This window comes from Eleutherodactylus coqui, chromosome 5 (genome assembly GCF_035609145.1).
Source record: "Eleutherodactylus coqui strain aEleCoq1 chromosome 5, aEleCoq1.hap1, whole genome shotgun sequence".
In the NCBI taxonomy this organism is placed as follows: Eukaryota; Metazoa; Chordata; class Amphibia; order Anura; family Eleutherodactylidae; genus Eleutherodactylus; species Eleutherodactylus coqui.
Genome location: NC_089841.1, coordinates 174,935,943 through 174,951,505, shown reverse-complemented (window position 1 = coordinate 174,951,505; position 15,563 = coordinate 174,935,943). Strand labels below are relative to the sequence as shown.

The 15,563-nt window shown below is 42.6% G+C and overlaps 1 protein-coding gene across 3 annotated transcripts in view; it reads right to left on the bottom strand.

Moving 5' to 3' along the window:
- Window positions 1–298: 298 nt before the first annotated feature.
- LOC136628110 (rab5 GDP/GTP exchange factor-like) overlaps window positions 299–15,563 on the bottom strand; it is a 31,400-nt gene continuing 16,135 nt past the window's right edge. For all 3 annotated transcript variants that reach the window (XM_066603751.1, XM_066603749.1, XM_066603750.1), the window contains exons 4-9: window positions 15,024–15,169; window positions 11,604–11,673; window positions 6,055–6,190; window positions 5,594–5,685; window positions 3,836–4,092; window positions 299–2,085 (exon numbers count right to left, since the gene is read on the bottom strand). In XM_066603751.1, coding sequence (XP_066459848.1) covers window positions 1,771–2,085; window positions 3,836–4,092; window positions 5,594–5,685; window positions 6,055–6,190; window positions 11,604–11,673; window positions 15,024–15,169 — 1,016 coding nt within the window. In that variant the 3' untranslated portion in view covers window positions 299–1,770. The remainder of the gene's footprint in view (window positions 2,086–3,835; window positions 4,093–5,593; window positions 5,686–6,054; window positions 6,191–11,603; window positions 11,674–15,023; window positions 15,170–15,563) is intronic.

Below are 15,563 nucleotides of genomic sequence, written 5' to 3'. Positions count from 1 at the left end.
ATAACACAGACATGGTAGTCGCTTGTTAGCATTCGGTTTGCCAACATATCATTTAAAGGGGAGTGGAAATCTCCATGCAAATTAGTTCAAGTATGAACCAATGATTTTACACCAGACATCTCTTCATCAACCAATGACTACGTTTTAGGTGAGCTCAAATGAAACAAATAGCGAGGGAATGATCGATCATCACCCCGTCTACACAGATGGACGATCGTTTGCATTCCCTTGACTTAGCGATTATTCAGATGATAGTTGTCCCATGCATTATCTATATAAACTGATATGTAGAAGCTGCTGAAGACAAATAATGCAACATTTTTAATTAAACCTTATTGAAAAAATTATTAGCCCACAATACATACAGTTGGGTATTCTGAATGCAGATGTAAGCTATTTGAATGTTTTACATTTAGTGTTACACAATCTTATAATTATATAAATTAAGATTGTAAAATACTGTGTTTCCCTGAAAATAAAACCTACCCCAAAAAATAAGTCCTAACCTGATTTTTCAGGCTTTTCGGGGAGGCTTGAAATATAAGCCCTAGTTACATTACATTAAAAAAAGGAATATATTACCTAGACCTAGCAGGCGTGGTCCAGGTCCTTCCCGCTGCTTTCCAGAGTTTCGGGGAGGTTCCCACAAGATCACTTTCTGGCTATGGGATTCATAAATCCCGCCTCCTCGAAGCGATGGCTGTGATTGGTTCTTTAAGCACCGCATTAATTGGCTGAGCAGTGCTCGAAGAACCAATTACAGCCATCGCTTTAAGGAGGCGGGATTTATGAATTAACTGAGCCGCCACTTAGTCAACCCTTTTGTCATAAACCTCGCCGCCACAACACGATGGGCGTGATTGGTTCTTCGAGTGCCGCAGCTCAGCCAATCAATACACTGCTCGAAGAACTAACCACAGCCATCACTTTGTGGAGGTGGGATTTATGAATCCCGTAACCAGTAAGTGATCCTGTGTGGGTGGCTGAGGACTGCGGGAACCATGTCGGGGTCTGGAGAGCAGCGTGAAAAAACTGGAGCAAACCTGCTGGGTAAGTAAAATAAGACATTCCCCGAAAATAAACCCTAGCGCCCCTTTTTGCGGGCAAAAATTAATATAAGAGAAATTTTCAGGGAAACACGGTAATAATGACCCCCCCTTTCTATTAAATCATGGTTTGTTGTACAAACAACCTTATGGAAGTTTAAACAGTTCTGTGATTTCACCTTGTGTTTTAATTTATTCTTCTTTTAGACATATAATATTAGCATTGACAACTTTATTGTGATATTAAGAGTTAGACCTGAACTGGAAAGTGCCTAATTGTGGTATTCCTACATATCAAAGATCTACTCTTCGAGCAAAGGTGATTATTCAGGGAAATGTACATTATAAAAAAAAAAAAGAAGATTTGGAATTTATTTGGCAAATACATCAAAATATATTATATTATATATATAATATATCATCAAAATAAGCTGGATTATCTATCATTTTCTTGCCCACCGTAAGATCATTAAAATATTAGCAGGTTCCCACAATCTGTAAGGAAATAGTCTAAATTATTTGGAAAGCTTCTCAATTGATTCCCCGATTACATAAAACATCTTAGTACCGGAAGTAGTCATATAAATACCATAGTAAAGACAGTTTAATTAGTACTTTGAAAAAAAACCTTCATCAATAGTTCAGGCTGAACTAGGAGAATAGCAGCTTACAATGTAGAACCCGAGGCATCTCCATCATGCAAAAAATTGTCACTGGGGATACATCATACACAACTTGCTGTGGCAGCTTTAGTGTCCAGAGGGAACCTACGGATAATTTCCTGAATTTCTCCCTGTACAGTCAAAGGCCAGGATTCCAACTCTTTTTCCAGGCACTTGGCCCTTTGCACCAGAATATCCTGTCGCTGCTGCAGTTCTGCCAGGACTTCCCTGTTCCTCTCTATTTGCTGCAATGTATTTAGTCCGCTACTTGACATAAAAGTTGTTACATCTGAGCCCTGCATTAAACGATTAAACTCTTCCTGGGTGAGGCCAAGAGATGAGGCCTCCAGAGTCTCGATGAAAGAAGCCGCACAACACTGGAAGACAAAAAATATACAAAAAAAACCCATGAAACATAAATATCAGAACATATATTACATGACTACCTATCAGCTGTTGCCCTGTCATTTGTCATGAAATCCATAGCCAATCAGGCCCTGAGAAAGAAGCCCCAATGGGAAATGCAAAACAAACTTTTTTCATTGGATCATTATATCTTATGCTGGTTTTATTCTATGATTAAGCACAGGGAATAAAGTTTTGCAAAAATACAGATTTATCAAGTGTCATCACCAGCTTGTCAATATTATCCAACAACCAGACCTTTTCATCTGACGTGTGATCTACAAAACAAGAAGTACAAACCATGCTTGCGATCAGCTATATTCTTCAGAAATCAGAAAAGTCCGGCACCGCTAGACTGGATGCTGCACACAGGAGGTGCCATGGTCAAGAGCTTCACTCAAAACACATAGGACCATTATACCACATTATGCCTGAGGAAGGACCCTGAGAGGTCCGAAAGCTGGCATTAACATCATGTATTTTTGTTAGCCATTAAAAGGCATAATCTCTACAAGATTTCTTGGTTTCTCTTACTGGGAACAATCAGACTTTGGACCATTATATGTTCTGCTCCTTTGTTAATAAGGCTTTCTGCAGCTCTTCTATCTTTTTCGATATTTGATTTCTCATCGCCACTTTCAAAAAATCCTAACTTTTACTTTTCCATCGACGTAGCTATCTGAAGGCTTGTTTTTCGCGGGCTGAGTTTTTTCAATGGTACTATTTAATGCACTGCAAATACTTTTTAAAATTTCAAAGTGAAATGGAAGAAAAACGCAATTATGCCATATTTGAGGGGCACAGTAGCAAAAATGACATGATAACTTTATTGCATCAGTCCGCACGATTACTACGATACCAGATTTATATTGTGTTTTTCTGCTGTTCTGCATCTTTGGAAAAAAAATAAAAATTTCTGCTGCCTTCTCCGGCAGCCATAACTTTTCAATTTTTCCGCCCACATAGTTGTGTGAAGGCTCGGTTTTGCAGTTGTATTTACTGAAAAACAGAATTGGCTCTATTTTACAGCAAATACAACTGTTTGAACCACTTTTATTACATTTTTTTCTTGGACTCGGAGTGATCAGGAAAAGCACAATTCTCGCGTTGTTTTTTTTTCTGACGATGTTCATCATGTGGGATTAATAATGCGATGCTTTGGTAGATCGGACTTTTACAAATGCAGCAAAATCAAATATGTTTATAGTTTTTTTATTATAAGGGTGGGGGTTAAATTTTTATTACCCTTTATTTTTTTTCAATAATTAATAAAACTTTTTAAACTCATTTTTACATTTTTTTAGTCCCCATTTGATCACTCAGAGTATAATGTAATACCATAGTATTGCATTACATCGTGTTGCAGAAATGCAGTCGGGCATTTCCTGATCTCATTGCGAGGGAGCCTTGCAGGACCGCAAACATGGATTTGAGCAGGTGTTATGAGCGGGTACCAGCTGTCAAAGAAAGACTGATGAAACACGCTTTGTGGGGAGCGGGATTAGCTCCTGATCCCCCTCTATACAAACTCTGCACCTCCATAACATAAATAAACGGCATGTGTTGTTAAGGGGATAAAGGCTCTAACCTGCACAGATAAACAAGCATGCTACATTATTTTCATATTGCATATTGGAGCATGCATAAGATAAGTGGTGAGCTAGGAATGGAAGAATGTCCCCTTTTTCACAATATATACTGTGGTGGTGTTTATATACTTACAAGGTTGGTAAAATAATAGCCAGACTCCCCTGTCATAAGTCTCTTGGGATTACAGAACCTGCTGATGTACTGCAGGTTTGACCATAGATGGGGTGGGTTTGCCTTTAGCGTACTATATATCAGACAAGACAGTAAATCATCAGCTGTGGCTGGCTCTTTCTTAAAGCTTTGTATGGATCGGTACAGGTAGTTACAGGCTCTAGACACATAGGTTAGCTTGTCTTGGGGGGCTCTCTTGGAATCCATTTCTGTCAATGCTGCAACGAAAAAAGGATCAACGATCAGCGCTTCTCAGAAATAGCAGAATGGAAATATGTTCAACTGAGGACAACCGGCTAAGGTTAGGATATCAGTCAGTGGCCAGGAAAGAGCGGTAGATGGAAGCATAGAGAAGTTATTTAAAAAAAAAAAAGAGTTGCAATCAATTTTGTCTTTCTGCAGGAAGAAATGGCCCCGTAGGGCATACAATACCAATGCTCGACATCAGAGGAGTTCCATCCATAGTTATGTTACAGGAAGACAGAAAGGAAACTCATGGCGTAGAAATCAAGACCCTCATCTGTTTGTAGCAACTGCCTGCACGGACCAGGAAACTTCTGGATTATGCGAGACTGAACGTACATAAAGGAGACTATTGATTTTTGTGGGCAGCCAACAATCTTATTTCCATGGGTGCTCCCAAACCATTCGTCAATGTTGTGGGAAACAAAGAACGGGCTGGTTGGATTTTCCCTGCATAATTTTATTGTTTTACTCAAGACAAACCACTCTAGGTATTTCATTATACTGTATGAGAGTAGGGTTGAATGTACCATAACTAGTAGACGACAACCCTTTTGACCCACATTATGGGTCTCTCACCAGCCAAGCCATAAACCTACTGTACACGGATGAGGGGCAAACACCCCGAAACAGCTGTCTGTGTATGGTTTTCTGGCTTGGTTTCCTATTCCTCATCATTGTTTTACAGACTATGTTTTACAGGAATGTTGCCATCCAATAGGTGGCACTGCAGAGGTATTGTTCAATCTTCCTTTTTTGCATAAATTACCCAGAGGAGCATGTATGGCCGTATAGGTCTTCTCACACCCCTTCTGGGTGCTCTCCTTGGGGAGAGACGATGCCATTCCCCGACCCACTCACCCCCTAGGTGTCTTCACACACTTTTTGGGTGCTCTCCTTAAGGAAAGACGATACCCCTCTTGACCCACGTTACAGGGCTCTCACCAGCCAAGCCAGAAGCCTACTGCACACTGATGAGTGGCAAACACCCCGAAACAGCTGTCTGTCTGGTTTTCTGGCTTGGTTTCCTATTCCCAATCATTGATTTACAGACTTGTTAAAAAGTTGGATATTGATTTGAAGGAATGCTGCCATCCAATAGGTGACGCTGCAGAGGTATTGTTCCATCTTCCTTATTAGCATAGTAGAGAGCAAATGTGGAGCAACTTTTCAAAGTACTCTATCAGGTGCTATTTTCATTTTTCAAAGTGCTTCTGAAAATTTGACAGGTAGAGGTTTAAGAGGTTTCTATGGGCAACTGCTCCACCTTTCCCTTATACTAGTCCCGATATATCTAAAGCAGAGTGTACAGTACTGAATTATTCACTTAAATATGTGAGGTTTAGAAAATCCCCCAGTCACACCTATTCCACAATATCTTATACAATAAGCTAGTCCCATGTCATTTTTCTCCATTAATAATTATAATTTCATACCACATGTGGGATCCTGAAAACAAACAGGATTTCTTCTTACCAGTTACAGCACAAGAGATCCAAGTTGCCTCTTTTTGACCATCTTCTTCTAGTGGAAGTTGAAGCATCTTTGGTGTGACCCAACTCAACGACCTATAACACAAAGGGTGATAACAATACTGAAACCGGAAAGAGGCATAAAGCACATGACGTGAACCGACATAGAAATCTTTAGTTAGTTTCACATAATGAATTATTGATCGATTATCAATGATTTTTGTCAAATACTCTTAGGTCCACAGATAACTGCAGAACCATAAGGAGCTTCGCAATCCCTCTGCTTACCCGCTCAATCTTTCACAAAGATCTTTGTAGATAGATCACTCATTTCACCATCCGTTGGGCTCATCATGGTTTCAAGCAGAACAAAATAAGATCAATACCTACCAGCTCCGGCTTCCGAGGAAAAAGCAGTAATCCTACATTTACCACAGGTTGACATCCAAAATACAGACCACTTACTTGATGCGCTTTTGAAGGGATAGATCCTTCTGTTCATCCTGTGAGCTATCCAGGCAAAATACAGATTTATAGAGTCGTGTCATCACCAGCTTCTCAATATTATCCAACAACCAGACCTTTTCATCTGACATGTGATCTAGAAAAGAAGAAGTACAAACAATACTTGGGATCTGAGGCAGCTATATTCTTCAGAAATCAGAAAAGACCGGCACCGCTTGACTGGATGCTGCACACAGGAGGTGCCATGGTCAAGAGCTTCACTCAAAACACAAAGGACCAGAATATGTGATTGTTCCCAGCAAGAGAAACTAAGTAATCTTGTAGCTATGGCTAACAAAAATACATGATGTTAATGTGAGCTTTCGAACCTCACAGGGTCCTTCATCAAGGCATAATGAAGTGGCATGCATATTTATACACACATACTTATGACAAGGCACAGACATGGATGTGATTAATTTGCACATAAAAGAATACTACAGCAGAAATACAAACATAGATGTGAAGGTTTTATGATCCCTGAATTAGGAGATCATCAGGTCAGCAGCTTTAAAAGGTATCAAGATTGCTTGGTTTCTCCTGCTGACAACAATCACATTTTGCTCTACTGGCTAGGGCCTCATTTCCATGGCATGTGCCAATATTTCATGCGGATTTCCGCAGCGGATGCACTGCGGGTCATCCTAAAATGGATTTCTTTTTCCTTGCGGGAGATCCTGGATTGTTTCTATGCGGATGCACTGCGGTTCATCTGCGCAGAAAAGAATCCGCAACCCCACCTCCTGGTCTTTTCCCCACCTCCCTAATTGCTTCTAACCTTTAAATCCGAGGCAGATTTAAATGTATTTGCAGATGCACTGCGGATTCTAAGCTCCCATAGAGATGAATGGAGCCAGATCTGCAGTAAAATGGAGCATGCTATGATTCATTATCCACGCATGGCATCCGCAAATCATTTAAAATCAAATACGCAGGACTTAAATGAAGTGCAGATGCCCAATGTTTTTCTATGGGCAGTTAGGCCTCATGTCCACGGCACGCAGTACACCCGCTGCGGTTCTAAGTTTCAGATCCGCAGCAGGTGCACTGCAGATCGTGTTAAAAACTATTTTTTTATAACTGCGGGTGGTCGCGGTTTGTGTGTTTTTTCAGCCCTGGTGTACGTGGATGTATGCGGATTTGAATTGCGAATTCCGCGCGGAAATTAATGGAAAAAAAAAACGTCCGACAGATGTTTTTCAGAAAACCCCTTTTCCCCACCCACCAGGCTTCAAATCCATGCGTGTGATCCGCAAATGCATTTAAATGTATTTGCGGATCCGCGACTCCCATGGACTTTAATGGAGCGGAATCTGCAATGAACATGGAGCATGCTGCGATTTTAGATCCGCGTGCATAGTGAATAAATACCATAAAATCAAATCCCCGGACCTAAAATCATTCGCGGAAGCGCCATTCATTTGTATGGGCAGCGAATCCGTGTGGATTTCCACGGCTCAAATCCACGCAGATTTCGCAAATAAAATTCGCCCCTGGACATTGGGCCTTAGAGGTGCGGGAGAACCACGCAGATTCAATAAATAACATCACCCATGGACATTGGGCCTAACACGGTACCAAACTTTTTTCAAAAGGACCATTATGTCTTATGCGGTTTTTCCTCTATGATTAGGCCCGTTTAATAAAGTGGTTTTCCCATTTCTGAGCTGCTTGAACTTCCTCCTTGCTTATTGAGCACACAGCAGACTGTGTCAGTAACACCCATGACCCTTTTCCCCAGTGGTGATCTGCATCGGTAGAAGTGTAAATATATCACAAAGTTGAAAGAACTGCTGTGGCACTCGCTAGATAATTTTAGGTTCTTTATTAATCAAGCCAAGATGAAGCGCGTGTAATGAGAAATGACCACGGTCCTCAGCTCTGGGCATCTTATGGGATCCAACTTTATGATCTAAAGCGGCTATATATCCTCAATCAGGCAATATTACATGGATATTCATGAAAACGCACATCACTGGTAGTCATATAACTAAGGACATGTCCACACAGCACTACAACCAATAGATTTGCTAAAAGCAACAACCCTGAATAGATACGCTTAAAAGAAAACATTTATAAATCACATATAAAATTTCACCTAAAAAAATAATTAATAAAAAAACAAAAACACAGATATGCTGTAGCAGCAGAAAAAAAATAACTATAGAGACTCACTAAATATATAAGGTGTATATATACTTTATACAGAACGCTGGAGCTGCCCTCACTCCGACTCCACCACAATGGCTTATGCACACTGAGACATAGAAACCAGTACAACCATCTGGACTAGTGTATATATAACACTAGTCACTGACTGGTATCAGTGGTACTGTTATACTGCAAGCACCACAATTAGTGAGGAGATAAATGCCTACAGCATAAATAACAAAAAGGGTATACTCGCCTTTCCTGGGGCCCCGGGATGCACTGGCCGTGACCTTTTGGTAGATGAGCTAGGCAGAAGCAAGTGGCCACTGTGGCCAATCACGTCCATAAACACCTGGCATTGTGAGAGCCAGTACATAAGTGCTGATACCAGGAGCGCCGATGTTGGCGCTGTGATCTTCGATTGGCTACAGCAGTCACATACTTCCACCCGGCCCGTCTACCCGGAAGTTGCCAGCGCTGGCTGTCAGTTGCGTCCTGAGGCCCCAGGAGAGGCAAGTATACCCTCATTTGTTATTTTAGGAGAACGGGTTTCGTTTTAATGCCAAAACCCCTTTAAATGTATAAGCGCTGAAACGTATTTCCGTTACTGTATTCAGCTTACATGCACCTTCACATGTTATTTGTTGGAGGTCGTTGGTTTTTTGCTGCATGTGCTTTGGTGGATTGGCTGCCTACACTTCTGCCGGGCATTCCATTCACCCATCTGTCCCACGTGCTTCTGTAGAGTATATAGCCAGGTATCCTACTTTCCTATTCATTTGGATGCCTTTGGACTAAAAAGAAGTGTCTTTCAGATGTTAGGAACCCAATAAGGTTCGCCTGACCGTGCTAGATGAGCTCACATGTTTTGATCACAATGTGTGCTAAGAACCTTGCATTTTTATGTGGTTAGTATAATTAACAGTTGTGCAATTTTATTCAGATGGTAAATGTGAACGCGTGCTCCAGTGTGTTACTGTATTCATCCACTCTGACAGACTAAACATTGACCAATCATATAATGGTAAAGTGGACCTAGCTGTTTTCAGATGCAAATAGGTCTAAAGCATGATTCATTTCATAATACATCTTCATAGTGAACATGGCTCTATTTTTCTATTAGACAGCTCCCAGCCAATCACTGATTGACCACAGCGCTTACATGCTGTTCATGCACAGGTGACTGCTGAAGCTAGTGCGATTGGCTGCAGCAGTAACGTGAATAATGAATGGCATGTGACCATGGCAAGAACTTCCGAGACTGTGATGACACTGGAGCAGTGGAACTTTTAAATGGTGAATACTGTTTTTTCTTCCTCTTTTATGCAGGTCCCTGCCCCCTTTTATAAATCTCAGGAAAACCCTTTAAATGATAGAATTAGCAGTGCCTGCAGCCACCAATAGAGGGCTCTCTAGAGCTTACTGAAAAAAAGTCATAATTGGGTTAGGTGCCCACTTTCCATGTACCCAAATTGCACCTGAAGAGCTTGGATGCAACTTGCATCGGACACCACATGGGCACCTGTCACACAGACTGCCCACTCATTAGCATGCATTTGCATGTCCTCTCGGCCATGATACAGACAAGAATAGGACATGTGATGAACTTTTTCACGCAGTCCCTGTTTTGTCTAATTTACCTCTATGACTTTGTGCAGGAAAGTAGAGAATCTGGAGTTCTGTTTCAGAAAAACATGGAGCCATACGCGGTCTCTGCCGACTCACAGGGACCGGTAAACCGCTGCATGACCCATGTAGCTTTATTTGCACACAGTTGTGTGAATGAGCCCTTACAGTGTGAACATTCCCAACTGAAACATGTCATAATATACTGAGCTGTTCGTTAATGTACGTACTAGAACTATTGATGTACAGATCGTAAGACGTAGGCCGCCTGCAGACGGCCGGGTCGGATCCGGCAGCGAAAATTCTCGCAGCGGGACCCGACCCGAGCTCCTGCAGAGAGCAGCGCGTACTCACCCGCACTCTGCAGCTCCGGATCTTTCATGTGACCGGAGCCGGCGGCGGGTGAGTGACGTTTCAGAAATAGAACGTGCCGCAGTTTGTTTGCCGTGCGAGATTTTGTGCGGACAAACCGCGTCCGTCTGCATAGGATTACGTTTGTTAACACAATCCTATGCAGGCTTCCAGCGGCGAAAATCCCGCCGCGGAATTTCCGCCCGTCTGCAGCCGGCCGTAGAGCGATAGATAACTTCTTGTACGACTCCTACTAGATACATTATATTACATTTAGTGCATTGTTATTGTACTATAACTACCACAATAATGCACTGCTCTATATTGGCTTCTTGTTCTATTCAGTACTGTTTGCCATTTTTGCAAAAGTGACAATAGGAAGTTTAAAGTTAAGAATTTAACATGTAACCTAAGTAATATATGACCCTTCTTTATGTTTAGTGAATGTGCTTCACATATAGACTGCTTTTGGATGAAGGTGTAATAATCTTGTTTTATATGGCTTGTACTTGAGCAGTAACACATTCAGGCATATTTACTAATATAGTGTGTAATTATGGAGCAATTTGTACTATATTCCCCGACATAAGAAATGTGGAGTAAAACCAAAGTAAATCGCGTCACAACTTGAATATCGAATTTTACATTTTTTTTGGCAAAGGGACTTGATAAATACGGCGATCGTGAATACTGTCTAACTATGGGCAGCGTATTTTTTTTAAACAATTCTAAGTTATGTATGTGATTGTGTAAGTGAAGAACAACCCTGATGAATCCGGGTATAAACACCGGACCGTTTGTGTGCGTACTAACGTGTAATTGAAAATCAAAAGGAAGATGGAATGAAAAGTACCTCTGTGGTTGGAAGTCTTAGCTTTGATACTGAACTAGAGGATACTGAATGAAGTTGGCATAATTGCATTAACCGTTTAGTCATTAAGGTCTCCAAGAATATTTTTGTTTTTGCAATCACCCCAATTCAGAGAGCCATAAATTTTACTTTTTGTTTTTCCATTAACAAGCGGTATGAGGGCTTGTTTTTGTATTTTCCAATAACTCTGGTTTTGGCGCACATATAACTTACAGGGGGAGCTCAGCTGCTGTGCCTACATGAACATCTGAGGAAGAATCCGGAGAGGTTGGAAAGCTTGCTGTAACATCATGTATGTTTGTTAGCCATTAAAAGGTATCATATCTACAAGATTACTTGGTTTCTTTTACTGGGAACAATCACATTTTACATGAACACCATGACGCTACTGTACATCTTAGAGGCTTCATATAGGCCAGTCCATTACATAATTAAGGGGTTAATACATTTGTCTTATAGTCTAAATTCATGAGAGCGCATTAGGCACTGGATAAATTGGATATTTTCTCACCAGGGTAGTAAAGTGCAATTTGTTGATAGAAGCTCTGTACTTCTTCTGCTTTTTTGTCCATAGTTATGGTCTGGAAGACAAACCGTATTTATAAGTCAGTCATTCTCAAAATAAGGTGGAGACACCATAAGGACCTTCAAGCAGTGAATAAATAATGACAATGATAGGAAGATAAATTATTTATTCCTGTTCTATTTTTTTATTTTAATTTTTTTAAAACTTTAGCTTCATATTACACTATGCTGTGGTCAAAAGCACAAAAACTCACACCAGTACTTATACACTGAACGGTCACTGCATTAGGAACACCAACTCAACAGTGGGTTGTTCCACCTTTTTGGGCGATCGCGACTTTCAGGTGTCGGGAAACAGATTCCACAACATGGTGAACCCCCCTTATACCCGACTCGACCCATGCCTGCTGCAGCAGCTCTATCAGTTGGTGAACATTTTGCAGATCTCGCAGTCCTTTCTAGCATATCCCAAACACGTTCAATGGGGTTACAGTCCGGTAAGTTTGGGGGCCAAGGCAGTGTGGAGAATTCATTGCTGTGTTCCTCTAATGACTCCCTAGTGATCCATGGGGATGACATGGAGTGTTGTCTGTTAAAAGATGGCATTATGGTCGGGAAAGACTACCTGAAGATATGGGTGAAGATATTCAGCTAACAGGTCCCTAGAGAGGTCACCATTCAAGGATTGTGCTGTGATAACCAACAGTCCTAGAACAAGCAAGGAAAATACTCCCCAGACTAAGACATCACAACCATCGGCTTGAACCCAAACGGTGAATGCTGGCATGCAGTTTATGCCAGATACAGACTCAGCAGTCCATATAGTTCAGCCGGAAACTGGACTCATCATTCCACACAACCTGCTGCCAGGTGTCCAAGGTCCATTGACGTCTTTCCTAGGCAAGGCGTTGTTGGTGATGACGCAGAGTCATCAGAGTCACCCTTGTTGGTCATCGGTTACTGAACGCCAATCGATGCACGCTGCATGGTCATTGTGAAAATGTGTCTATCTTCCCTGCTGTTGTTTTTCTAGTTTAATTGATCCACTGTGGCACATCGTTGTTGAGATACCAGACATGCCACCCAACGCTTGCCTCTGGAATCAACCACACGTGACATGCCGCTGTGTGATCTTCCATCAGAAGTCTGTCCATGGTTCCACCAGTCCTGCTACACACTGTGGTATCAAGCCAACCAGTGTGACTGTTTCAGAGATACTGGCACCACAATGTGCCAGCGGTCAAAGTCACTTAGATCACCATGTTTACCCATTGCTGCCAAATGTTGCCTTCTGCTGCATAAAGGAGCGGTCAGCACATTATCTGAGAGCAGATTCTGACGTGGCCATTACATGGTACCACTTTACTAATCACAAGCTGTTATGAGCCTACTGTTCGTAATGCAGTGATTATTTAGTGTATATAGTAATACAGCAGCATTGATGTGTCACGGTATAACTAGCTGGATTTGCTATTCAGGGAAGCTGGAGAAAATTGTCACCAGGCTGATCGCAGTTGTTGACAAAGTAACAGGAAAGGCATCTCCATGACACATATTTAATGACTGTTTTATATCTAGTTGAAAATTTGATTTAAGATTTGGATTATTTCTAACTTCATTACATAAAAGCTAGGACCTCCCACCACATAAAGAGGTACTTCTCATTCCATCTTCCTTTGATTTTCAGGCACATATTCGTGGTCTATTTTTTCTTTTTTTTTTTTTTAACAGTTCTAGATTTATAAGGGTTGTTTTTAACTTACAACCACATACATATGCCAGAGTTGTTCAGAAAAGCTGCCCCCCTAGGTAGCCCGTGCACCCAATACCACGCTGCGCCCCTAGGTAGCCCGTGCACCCAATACCACGCTGCCCCCCTAGGTAGCCCGTGCACCCAATACCACGCTGCCCCCCTAGGTAGCCCGTGCACCCAATACCACGCTGCCCCCCTAGGTAGCCCGTGCACCCAATACCACGCTGCCCCCCTAGGTAGCCCGTGCACCCAATACCACGCTGCCCCCCTAGGTAGCCCGTGCACCCAATACCACGCTGCCCCCCTAGGTAGCCCGTGCACCCAATACCACGCTGCCCCCCTAGGTAGCCCGTGCACCCAATACCACGCTGCCCCCCTAGGTAGCCCGTGCACCCAATACCACGCTGCCCCCCTACGTAGCCCGTGCACCCAATACCACGCTGCCCCCCTAGGTAGCCCGTGCACCCAATACCAAGCTGCCCCTAGGTAGCCCGTGCACCCAATACCAAGCTGCCCCTAGGTAGCCCGTGCACCCAATACCAAGCTGCCCCTAGGTAGCCCGTGCACCCAATAACACGCTGCCCCTAGGTAGCCCGTGCACCCAATAACACGCTGCCCCTAGGTAGCCCGTGCACCCAATAACAAGCTGCCCCTAGGTAGCCCGTGCACCCAATAACAAGCTGCCCCTAGGTAGCCCGTGCACCTAATAACAAGCTGCCCCTAGGTAGCCCGTGCACCTAATAACAAGCTGCCCCTAGATAGCCCGTGCACCTAATAACACAGCTTTAATAACAAAACAATTGTTTCTGACAGAGGTTCAGACTGAACATGTACGGCTCTGTACTTGGTGCATAGGTTTGGAAGTACCTTTCATGCACATGCCGACATGTCCATAGATTAGGACTATCCAAATGTATGTCAAAAGAATGTCTTTACGACATATGTTTGGTTGGTATACTTTTTATTTTTTGACTGTATTGAAAAGTATACACCAGGACCACCCACTGTATACATTTTTTTCCAGTGGAAGCCAATTTAGATGTATAGTATAAGACGTACGTCTCGGCTATACATTTGATGGCACTGTATGCTGAACTAATGCCCCAAGTGCAATGTGAAGAGAGGCTTACCAGGGAAATTTAAAGCGACCCTCAAGCCTTGAGAAACAAAGATAGCTGCAGGTCCTCACTGACTACCTGATGCACACTGTGCACTGGTAGAGTATCGGTAGTCTAAGACACTACATGCTACTCTTGACTGGCCAGTGCTGCTCACGTGGGCAATGCTGGCCAATCATTGCAGGTGTAGTGCCTTAGACTAATGATGCATACAAATGTTCATTGGGCATCAGGTAGGCAGTGAAGCGGGGCGGCCATCTTTGTTTCTCCAGGTTCAGAGAGTCGTGTTAAATGTTTTTCATGGAGATGTTCATTTTTGTTACACTGCAATGTGTCAACGGTAATCAGCTGATAATATTGTATGGAAACAACAGCAGTTTTTTGCAGATAAACATTCCAATCGTACCAAATAAAATAGAGAGAATACTAGGAGAACAACCGTCCTAATAACTAAGAGACATACACACTTCCCCGATACAATTATGGAACATGGAAGCAAAGCTCTAGAATTTTTCCTTAGTTACTCAACACCCACCTCAGCCTCTTGCATCCTCTGGATGAAATCATTGCAGAGAGTCAGTAATGGCTGTGCCTCTGGACTGCGAAGAGCTTTGAGGAATTCTGAAAAATCTCTTTGAGCCAGTGAGAGAAGGCAAGACCGGGAAAAGTGCAACACAGAGCCTGCAGAGTGTGCAAAACATTACACGTAAGCCGTAACTCTACTTGTGTAACCCCCTAAGGCCTCATGTCCACGGGCAAATTCGGATTTAAAATCCGCAGCATTTTTCCTGCACGCGGATCCGAGCACATTCGCCTGGCCGAAGAAAGAAGACCTGGCGCGATGGAGAGAAGATCCAGCCGCGAAGAAGGGAAGATCCAGAGCGTGCGGAGAGATGAGTAATTGTTATTTTCAGCCCTCATGTCCGCGGGGCAGGAGGGACCCGCTACAGATTCTCCATAGAGAATCCATAGCGGGCCTGATTTTCCCCGTGGACATGAGGCCTTAATCTGAGGAATGAGACAAAAGTACTCTCTAACTGCTATCTATTTCATGCTTCACAAAGATTCAATTATT